This window comes from Procambarus clarkii, chromosome 16, assembly GCF_040958095.1.
Source record: "Procambarus clarkii isolate CNS0578487 chromosome 16, FALCON_Pclarkii_2.0, whole genome shotgun sequence".
Lineage (NCBI taxonomy): Eukaryota > Metazoa > Arthropoda > Malacostraca > Decapoda > Cambaridae > Procambarus > Procambarus clarkii.
In genome coordinates, this window is record NC_091165.1 from 19,969,982 (window position 1) to 19,981,748 (window position 11,767).

At 43.3% G+C, this 11,767-nt stretch overlaps 1 protein-coding gene across 1 annotated transcript; it reads right to left on the reverse strand.

Moving 5' to 3' along the window:
• Window positions 1–10,764: 10,764 nt before the first annotated feature.
• On the reverse strand, window positions 10,765–11,535 carry LOC138365273 (PE-PGRS family protein PE_PGRS3-like). Its single transcript, XM_069325551.1, has one exon. The coding sequence runs from the start codon at window positions 11,533–11,535 to the stop codon at window positions 10,765–10,767; it is 771 nt and encodes a 256-aa protein (XP_069181652.1).
• Window positions 11,536–11,767: the final 232 nt, after the last annotated feature.

The window sequence follows — 11,767 nt, forward strand, 5'->3', positions numbered from 1 at the left end:
AACCCATTACGATTATATAGCACTGGGAAGGGGTCAGAGTAAGGATTTGGGATGGGATGAGGGAAAGGAATGCTGCCCCAATCACTAGGACGGTCGGGACATGAACGCCGACCTGCATGAAGGGAGACCGTTGCTCTACCGTCCAGTCCAAGTGGTAAGAGAACAAATGTGGAAAGCGTCAGGCAAAAGGAGACCGTCGAAATACTACAGGCAAGACTGGGCAAAGTAGAAATGTGGTCTGAAATTTTTTTCACATAACTTTTACTCAGTCCAGTGTGACGTAATTTCTCTGCCCCCCCCCCTAAAAAAATCATTTGCAGATAGAAGCGTCATACACTCTAATGAAACGCACCAAGTTGACAGTCCACTTAAATTCAAGACACACTTGACGCGTCATGGTACAGATCACTTCAAATCAGATTTTACGTGTTTGTTGGGTTCGAGTCAGGTCACTTACCTGGTGGCTTTCCTCTTTACAACAACAGAAGCAACGTGTTATTGCCGAAAACGTAGCTTTTCCTGTGTGTAATAGGAAAAGCACATAGCATTGCATTCAACCTCATACAATCCTATGTATGAGGTTGAGAACTTATTACGTTAAAGAAATCGACAAATATTCAATTTTTTGAGTATCCAATCAAAGGGCGCTTTTTTGAAATGTAACATGTCACTGTTGATGAGGAACAGGTGCTTCAAGAAAAAATAGAAAACAGGGGGAAAGTTTGCATTTTGCAAATTGATAATTCAAATATATTACCGGACATTGCCAGGTATTTGCAAATTCAGGCAAATTGACAGGAATTCCAATAAGGAGAATATCTACATTTGTAATAATTCTATTATAGAGGAAATTTTCGTGTGACAAATGATCATTAGGAGGACAGACATTTTGACCGGACCAAGTGACACGTCAACACTATCGGGGCAACTTCCTTGACGCGAAAGGCAAAAGAATTCTTAAGTAATGTTGAAGATCAGACTCCTGAGAGCCGCTCTTTCTTCTTGTCCCCTAAACAATGTCGAATAAGTTAGCTGCTCTTTTAACTTTAACAGATAAAATCGTAGGTTTTTATTCGTTCTTTGAAGAGATATCTTACGATTTTAGTTCGTAGACACGAATGACGGCCTCACAAAAGCTACTCCTTCACTCGTGTTTACGAACTCCATTTCTCTCTTGCACGAGGATTCTTCAACAGATATTTAATGTGATGATTTTATGTGCATGTATTTCTTAGTTATATTCAGTCATCTGAATGAGATAAATATTAAAATACTTAAAAAAAGGAAATTCTGACAGCTTCCTCGAACCCATCGAACTCTGTGTTGACTTTTAACACCTTCTTTCATTGGTTAATATTTCTCTCTAACTTTCGATGGCGCTTTGGAATCTACTTTCGTGTTCTTGCCAGTCTGTAAATGGAATACTTTGAAACTGTTCTTCCCATTTATGATACTCCTCGCTCTCTCCTGCTTCGCTATGTTGATGATATTTGTGCACTTTGGCCTCATCACACTATTCTTATTCAGCCTCTCCTCTCCTCTCGCTAAACAATCTGGCTCCTTCAACAAAGTTCAAAGCTTGAATGGGAATCTAATTTCCTCCTTCATTTTCTAGATATAACGTTCACAGCTCAGTATCTGACTTTTCTACCTCTGCGTACCGTAAACAAATGCGCAGTTGTATGTAATTCTTTTATTTTGCAACCATCTTCAATTAAGAAAAGTGTTCTCGTTTCCCACTTCCTCCGGTCCCAATGCATTAGTAATCTTCAGTTTCTTGACTCTGGAATTGCTCTTTTTTATAAGTAATTTTCTTGTTATGGTTATCCCATGGTTATCTTGCCAGGGGGCCTGACAGCTGAGTGGAAGCTCTTCGTATTCGTAGTCCTGAGGTTCCAGGTTCGATCCCCGGTGGAGGCGGAAACAAATAGGCAGAGTTTCTTTCACCCTGATGCCCCCTGTTTACCTAGGAGTAAATAGGTACCTGGGAGTTAGACAGCTGCTACGGGCTGCTTCCCGGGGGTGTATAACCAAAAAAAAGGAAGCCTGGCCTAGAACCGGGCCGTGTGGACGCTAAGCCACGAAATCATCTCAAGATAACTAAAAATACCTTAAATTTGATTATGCCTTTTCAAACTAAAAGAACTTCCTTTCATCCTAAACTTGCCTCCAACACTATGAATGCCTCTGATGTGCCTTCCCTTTGTATCTGAACTAAAAAAATCTCACTAATACTCTTCATCCTCTTGATATAAAAGTCGCTTTTCGACAAACACGCTCCTCGTAGTAATCGCTTGCTGCCAGTGCTACTGGTGTTTATTTTATTATGTTCTTCTCCTCCTCAAGACTATGGACCAAAATGATACTCCTAATGCTGGACTGAACTTACACAAGAGAAGTGTTAAGATCCACAGACATGCACAACTCTCTCTTCTGTCATGTTAGGGAATCTTAACCATCCTATAGATTGGTCTTCTTCTATAATAATCTTTCCTGCCTCTACTCTTTACAGTCTTCTAAAATAATCCTTCCTGCCTCTACTCTTCTGTCTTCTAAAATAATATTTCCTGCCTCTACTCTTCACAGTCTTCTAAAATAATCTTTCCTGCCTCTAATGTTCACAGACACCATCTTGTCAAATCGTCATCCATACTCAACGTGCTCAACATAAACCTTGGCCACGGCTTTGTTGCTGCTGACTCTTGCCTTTCTCGGTACAGTTAAATGCTCTAAGCTTCTTACCAAACGTGACCTGACTTGGCTTTAGCCCGTCTGCCCACTTCTTTCCCCCCATGTGTTATCTATCTCGTGCTCCTGTTTTCATCTTTTTCTTCTCTATTTGCCTTTCTGCAATTTTCTTTATTCCTATTAACTCGTATGGTTGGCTTCTTAAGCTTTTTATCTCCCAGCTTTTCACCTCACATTCTTACTTTGTATATTGACTTTCCCTACTGCATTTTAAATAAAGTTAATGCAGATCGTGAGTGATATCACTTCTTTTATTTTCAGTTGTGTGTGTCCGTGTGTTGGGTGCCTAATTTTCAGCCACGTTATTGGGATATTCTGCGTAAACATCAAAGCTTTAAATGAGTACTGGCCGTATGGTAGTAAAAAGGTGACCTGTTGGTCAAATCGGATGCCCCCACTGGTACCACTGGATGGATCGTACTGACAAATCTGTGTTAATTCCAATCACAAAACCAGAACAAAGTTAATTAAGGAACACAACAGCAGACCTGTTGGCCTATACAAAAGGGTGATGGTGATTGATGAAGATTAAGCCACCCAAGAGGTGGCACGGGGAGGGTGGTGTTGGATTCCTGTTATAACCCACTCGCTACCACCCATAAACACACACATTCGATATATTTGTGAGACCTGTTGAAATGAGACCTGTTGAATGACTCAGTAATGTCTGTCTTACTCGATCTTATTCTAATTAAAAGGCCTCTTTCTCGACCCCCAGTTGAACCCTTTATCAAAACCAGGTATTTCTTACCTCTTGAATCAATATATTACTGGTATGAATGTTACTTTCCCCTCGGTGAGTTGGAATACTTTGACTTGTTACCACATCCATAAACAGTTGTCACTGTGAGATCAAAAATAATTTGAAAGGCATTTTCAGTGTGGATATCATACTGAATTGAAAGTTTAAACAAATGCACATAGTGTCCCAATAAGCTTACATATTAAAACAACTACCATGTTAAAGATGGCGTTCTCAGCACTGTCTTGCGGAAAAGAAACACCACAGTTACTATCTGTATTAATAGACTTTGTTCACTGAGAAAGGGAAGTTATAAGGAGAAATATATCATATTTATTGCACTTAAGAGGCATTTGAATAGAGACAATTGGGATATGATGATAGTCGATCCTCATATCCACATTACTTGCCTAAGAGCTGAGATATGGGAGCAGACTGCAGTAACGATTCACAGCTGTTTGGATCGGTGATCAAGGGTAGTTCATTGGCACTCATATTAGATGTCCCACGAGGCAAATAACGTTATTTTCAAGATGAGAGAATTTCCCCTAAACGGAATACTCTCGACCTGCCCAGTTTTCCTAAACAAAAAACTCCAACACATTACATTTTCTTAAGATCACTTGAAATTAAACATGACAGGACATGCGCATGACAACATTAATCTAAGTCCGCATATTGGAAATAAGAAAATATGTGCAGTGAAATATGGTGAAGCAAGAAAATTGTTGATCACACAATATTAAAATTGAAATGGATGCCTCAGAAATATATATCTCATTACGATTTCGTTCATTCCGTTATATATATATATATATATATATATATATATATATATATATATATATATATATATATATATATATATATATATATATAATATGTTGAATAGGACCGAAAGGGTAAGATTAATAATTCTAAAACAAATCTTTTCAGTATTTCCTATGTTTTTCTTCACTGTCGAGGGCAGTTGAAAAATTACCTCTCCAAAGTTCATTTTCACAGTTTATTTTATTCGAACGCCTAGGGATGCGTTTCGTATAGCACTTCTTACATTTTCAAAGACAAATCTAAAATGTTTGTTGTTTTAGATTTAGCTTCTCAGAACGAAATGTCCATGTAGCACGGGCTATAGTCAACAATGCTTTAGCAAGAGCTTACACTCTCATGGTGGGAAGTGGGACATGACATGATTTAGATGAACAAATGGATGCATGGATATTAATAGGCTATTACATGCATGAATATAAGCATCTTATGTTCTTGCTTCTACTGTCTCTGTGTTGATTCAGGGTCAACCAAATATCGATTAAATAAAAAATTAAATTAAATATGAATTAAATTATAAATGTTATAATTCCCAGTGGAAGTCCCTATACTCATTGAGTTCCGACGGCTGTGGTGGGCATGACGACCACAGAGCTCATTGCCCCCACCTCAGGTTTCACTCGTGCTGTTCAGAAGTCGACTTGAGATTACAAACATATGTTCCAGGGGCCAGATTCACGAAAACACTTACGCAAGCATTTACGAATCTGTACATCTTTTCTCAATCTTTGGCAGCTTTGTTTCCAATTATTAAACAGTTAATGAGCTCCGAAGCACCAAGAGGCTGTTTATAACAATAACAACAGTTGATTGGGAAGTTTTCATGCTTGTAAACTGTTTAATAAATGTAGCCAAAGCCGTCAAAGATTGGGGAAAGATGTACACGTTCGTAAGTGCTTGCGTAAGTGCTTTCGTGAATCTGGCCCCAGGCTACTTCGGCATCTAAAATATACGTCCATTAATCACTAATCGGTCAATTACGTTCCAGGAAAGTCTTTAATTATTTGGTGTGTTTCTCTTACCATTATTGCCTGACAAACTGTTCCCAGTCTCTCTGTAACAGTTGTCAGAATGATAGACACTTACTGACTCTCCGAGAACATTAAAACAAAAAATCGCTGAACTTTTTATCGTTCATCCGCTTGTGGTCCTCGCTAATTGGAATTAATGAATCACTTTCAGGTATCGGCGATATTTTAGGACAAATCTAAAAAAAAAAATTAGTTTGTCGCTTGTAATTGTCAATCATCTGTGTTTACTCGTGACCTGTTTCGTCCATATACGAATAATTGTGCTGACGGAGAACCTATGTCTGGATAGGCCGGAGTCTAATATTAAATATGGTCACCTAGAATATTTTTTACGTGTTTCACAGGTAGCCTAGTTAGGTCACCACCCACATCCTGGAAAGGTGGTTAATTAAGTCACTCTAATGACATAATTTGGACCTGGCAGACAAATCAGTTGAAAATAATTGGGGCAAAGTTCTTAGTGTACCACCAAAACCCGCCGAGTTAATCCAGTTCTTACAAAAAAGCCACGATGGAGGAGTCGGTCTACCGCTCGCAGTAAGACCAGACTGCTGGGTAGCTCTACACCTTAACATTGAGACAAAGCACAGAGACCAGGCTGCTGAATTTGTCCACCCATAATACCGAAGCGAGACATTAAGAACTGGTTGCTAAAATAGCCCAATTTCATTTCTATTTCTCGCTGTCTCTGTTTCTCAGTATCTCTTTTCTACTCCTCACGACCACATGTTTCCCCCCTCAATAATTCGTGCCAATGAAACCTGGCAGCATCAGGTCCGAGAGTTCACGTCTTGTATTTAGGGAGGTCAGAGTGGCAGGGCCTGAAATGTTATGTGAAGAATGTAGTGGAATGTTGTCTGAGAAGTGCGTGGTGTGGGATTTGCGGGAGTTCATGTGAGTGAAATATTTTCCCGTTCAAGTGAGGCTCCTGTATCAGGCGGGATCAGTACAATTATAATCCAAGAGCTGTATTTTCAGGGATCAATGGAATTTGGTCAGGGTATTCCTTTTTTGTCGGGTCAGCGAGATACAGGAGGATCCATTTTTGTTTGTATTTACTACTGCGGTTGAATGGGTATTGAACTACTGTATTTCTCCAATGGTCCACGTGTTCATGTCCAGTTTAGGCGGGTGAAATTAGCATGTAATTAGACTTAGGCTGTATCACTCTTTCTTGTCACTCTGGCTGATTGAGTGACTCGTGGCTGGAGAGAGCGCGCTGTCACCCCTTACACGCTGTCACCCCTTACACGCTGTCACCCCTTACACGCCGTCACCCCTTACACGCTGTCACCCCTTACACGCTGTCACCCCTTACACGCTGTCACCCCTTACACGCTGTCACCCCGTACACGCTGTCACCCCGTACACGCTGTCACCCCTTACACGCTCTCACCCTTACACAATAAGCCTGCAGCTTTGCCTCTCCTGGAAACCTAGACCACAATTATTTTGGTTTGAACAATTTTTATTAAATAGATATACTCTTGAGTATTGTATTTAGTTGTATTTTGTGTATTATGAAAGTAAAATCCCAGTGTTCGTTATAAGGTTTGTAATGATATGATCAAACTATCAGCGCATAATTTTAGAAAATCTGTTATTAGATAATTTTATATTAAGAAGGTTATGTAAATAGACAAATAACTAAAAAAGTAGAAAATTTTATCAAAGCGTGCACGTAAAATTTAATATAGTTGTAGAATATTTCATCAGACGTGAAGAAAGTTCCCAGAAATTAACGCTCATTGAAGCTGGTATTTTTTTTTATTTAAGATAAATTAGTTTTTGTTATGTGGTCTATCGCATCAGATTATTAACTGTTGGTTAAGTACAGTCTATCGTTGCAAAGGGTTAACACAATATTCGTTTCACTTTCCTCACCATCATTTTCTTCTCACTTTCATTTCTATTTTCACTATCTCCCAATCACCTCCTTTTCCAATACACACAGAAGTACAGTCTGTGTACTTGACCGTGTCGTAGCTCAGTCGATTAAGGCAGCGTCTGGGATGATCTCGGACGCAGGTTCGAATCCTCGTCACGGCCCATGTGGATTTGTTTCTCCTTTTCACAATTAAACCTTTGCGTCTAGATAGCTCTTTTCTCTCCCATTCGTGAAAAGGAGTGATCAATAAAAGTGATAATATTATGCAAACTAATTAACAATGCGCTTGTCCTGTTATACTAACAACATAAATAGTGGAACCATTGAATCTCCCCTCGGTCTCTAACCCAGCTCATCCGTTTAACACTCTACGGATTCCTCCCGCCACATTTGATTATCATACAAAATCCCTCGAACGTTTTTACTGTTTAGCATAAAAGTTATTATACTTGAGTGCCAATGGGCAACATTGACATCATAGTGAATAAAACCATTTCAAAGTGAAGAACATTATCCATCTGAACAGAATTGTTCCAATTGGAACTAAATGTCCATTAATGTAAGCAGAACCATTGCTATAGAACAAGAGGTCCATCATTATAAACTGAACAGTTACTGTAGAAGGACACTCATTATAAAGAAACTGTTGCAAGCGGGAGACTCGTACTCATATTTCCTTTCACATATTTCCAACACCTGAACAAGAACAGCGCCATCTGTAAAAGCGTCATTGAAGTCATAACACACTCTAGATGCATCAGCCTAATCACTTTGACAAGACTGTAGAGCGCCACCCTCGATTTTTGCAGATCGGCGTTCAATCCCCGACCGTGCAAGTGGTTCCGCACCCTTCCTTTCCCCCGTCCCATCCCATATCCTTATCCCTTCCAAGTGCTATATATAGGTAATGGCTTAGCGCATTCTGCTGAAAATTACCTCCAGAAGTCCTACACCCATCATCAGCGTATGCAACAGGACCGTCACTGTTGCAATAATAGGAACACTTGCCATGTAAGGAACACTTGCCACGTAAGTAACACTTGCCACGTAAGTAACAATAGCTTACTGGAAGCACAAACACCAACAATAGAATGTTACTGAAGACACTAACAATAGAAACTTACTCTGGAAACTGATGTATTCAGCACAAATAATAGAAGCTCGCTGGAAACACTGATCCATCATCCATCTGGATGGATCAGATGAATCCATCTGATCCATCACCAACAATTTTGCTGATTCTGATTGTATTGTTTTAATTGATGATGCTTGAACTATTGTTTGAGGAAAGTTGACGCTCCGCCACAACCATTGCACCAGGACCAATAAAGGCACCTAAAATGTCACCAATAATTCCATCAATTAAAGCACCAACAATAGCCTAGCTTTAACAACAGCACCAACAAAAGATACATCAATAGCACCATAAATATCACCAACAAAAGCCCCAACAATAGATCTAACAATAACCCCATCGATATCACCATGAAAACTACCAGCAATAGAACCAACAATAGCCAAAACAATAGCTCCAACAATGGCATTAATAAAATCGCTGACAAAAGCCCCAACAACAGCACCAACAACAGCACCAACAACACCAACAAAAGCACCAACAGCAGCACCAACAGCAGCCCCAACAGCAGCCCCAACAACAGCACCAACAGCAGCATCAACAGCAGCACCAACAGCAGCCCCAACAACACCACCAACACCAACAACACCACCAACAACAGCCCCAACAACAGCCCCAACAACAACACCAACAACAGCACCAACAACAGCACCAACAACAGCACCAACAGCAGCCCCAACAACACCACCAACACCAACAACACCACCAACAACAGCCCCAACAACAGCCCCAACACCAACACCAACAACAGCACCAACAACAGCACCAACAACAGCCCCAACAACAGCCCCAACAACAGCACCAACAACAGCACCAACAACAGCACCAACAACAGCACCAACAACAGCACCAACAACAGCACCAAAAACCCCCAACAACAGCACCAACAACAGCACCAACAACAGCACCAACAAAAGCACCAACAACAGCACCAATAAAAGCACCAACACCACCACCCAACAAAGCCCCCAACAAAAGCACCAACAACAGCACCAACAACAGCATCAACAACAGCATCAACAACAGCATCAACAACAGCACCAACAAAAGCACCAACAAAAGCCCCAACAACAGCACCAACAACAGCACCAACAACAGCACCACCAACAACAGCACCACCAACAACAGCAACACCAACAACAGCAACAAAAGCCCCAACAAAAGCCCCAACAAAAGCACCAACAACAGCACCAACAACAGCACCAACAAAAGCACCAACAAAAGCACCAACAAAAGCACCAACAACAGCACCAACAACAGCCCCAACAAAAGCACCAACAAAAGCACCAACAAAAGCCCCAACAAAAGCCCCAACAAAAGCACCAACAACAGCCCCAACAACAGCCCCAACAACAGCACCAACAACAGCACCAACAATAGCACCAAAAACCCCCAACAACAGCACCAACAACAGCACCAACAACAGCACCAACAAAAGCACCAATAAAAGCACCAACAAAAGCCCCAACAAAAGCCTCAACAACAGCACCAACAACAGCATCAACAACAGCATCAACAACAGCACCAACAAAAGCACCAACAAAAGCCCCAACAACAGCACCAACAACAACAGCACCACCAACAACAGCACCAACAACAGCAACAAAAGCCCCAACAAAAGCCCCAACAAAAGCCCCAACAAAAGCACCAACAAAAGCACCAACAACAGCACCAACAAAAGCACCAACAAAAGCACCAACAAAAGCACCAACAACAGCACCAACAACAGCACCAAGAAAAGCACCAACAAAAGCACCAACAACAGCACCAACAAAAGCACCAACAAAAGCACCAACAACAGCCCCAACAAAAGCACCAACAACAGCACCAACAACAGCACCAACAAAAGCACCAACAAAAGCACCAACAACAGCCCCAACAAAAGCACCAACAACAGCACCAACAAAAGCACCAACAACAGCACCAACAAAAGCACCAACAAAAGCACCTCGCATAATACCGTCGACTTGCAACAATTAAGTCACACTCGACACAAAGAGCGACTCACTCCGGCCGGACAAACACTTGATCCTTTTAACACTTGGGACGACGATGGAAGGTGATCCTCCAGCCTTCCCTCTCGCTAGTGTGAGGGAGGGGTCAACACCCTGGCCTCCAGCCTTCCCTCTCGCTAGTGTGAGGGAGAGGTCATCACCCCGGCCTCCAGCCTTCCCTCTCGCTAGTGTGAGGGAGAGGTCATCACCCCGGCCCCCAGCCTTCCCTCTCGCTAGTGTGAGGGAGAGGTTATCACCCCGGCCTCCAGCCTTCCCTCTCGCTAGTGTGAGGGAGAGGTCATCACCCCGGCCTCCAGCCTTCCCTCTCGCTAGTGTGAGGGAAGGGTCAACACCCTGGCCTCCAGCCTTCCCTCTCGCTAGTGTGAGGGAAGAGGTCATCACCCCGGCCTCCAGCCTTCCCTCTCGCTAGTGTGAGGGAAGAGGTCATCACCCCGGCCTCCAGCCTTCCCTCTCGCTAGTGTGAGGGAGAGGTCATCACCCCGGCCTCCAGCCTTCCCTCTCGCTAGTGTGAGGGAGAGGTCATCACCCCGGCCTCCAGCCTTCCCTCTCGCTAGTGTGAGGGAGAGGGCATCACCTCGGCCTCCAGCCTTCCCTCTCGCTAGTGTGAGGGAGAGGGCATCACCTCGGCCTCCAGCCTTCCCTCTCGCTAGTGTGAGGGAGAGGTCATCACCCCGGCCTCCAGCCTTCCCTCTCGCTAGTGTGAGGGAGAGGTCATCACCTCGACCTCCAGCCTTCCCTCTCGCTAGTGTGAGGGAGAGGTCATCACCCCGGCCTCCAGCCTTCCCTCTCGCTAGTGTGAGGGAGAGGGCATCACCTCGGCCTCCAGCCTTCCCTCTCGCTAGTGTGAGGGAGAGGGCATCACCTCGGCCTCCAGCCTTCCCTCTCGCTAGTGTGAGGGAGAGGTCATCACCCCGGCCTCCAGCCTTCCCTCTCGCTAGTGTGAGGGAGAGGTCATCACCTCGACCTCCAGCCTTCCCTCTCGCTAGTGTGAGGGAGAGGTCATCACCCCGGCCTCCAGCCTTCCCTCTCGCTAGTGTGAGGGAGAGGTCATCACCCCGGCCTCCAGCCTTCTCTCTCGCTAGTGTGAGGGAGAGGTCAGCACCCCGGCCTCCAGCCTTCCCTCTCGCTAGTGTGAGGGAAGAGGTCATCACCCCGGTCTCCAGCCTTCCCCCTCGCTAGTGTGAAGGAGAGGTCATCACCCCGGCCTCCAGCCTTCCCTCTCGCTAGTGTGAGGGTGACGTCATCACCTCGCTCCCCCTCTCCATTTCCATCTTGACAATTTCTTCTCTCTGGCACTTCCTTCTTGCTCATCTATCCTTCACCCTTTCTCTTCAGCCCTCTTGGTCTTTCCTTCTCGATGGATATTCCTTCTTGGTCCCT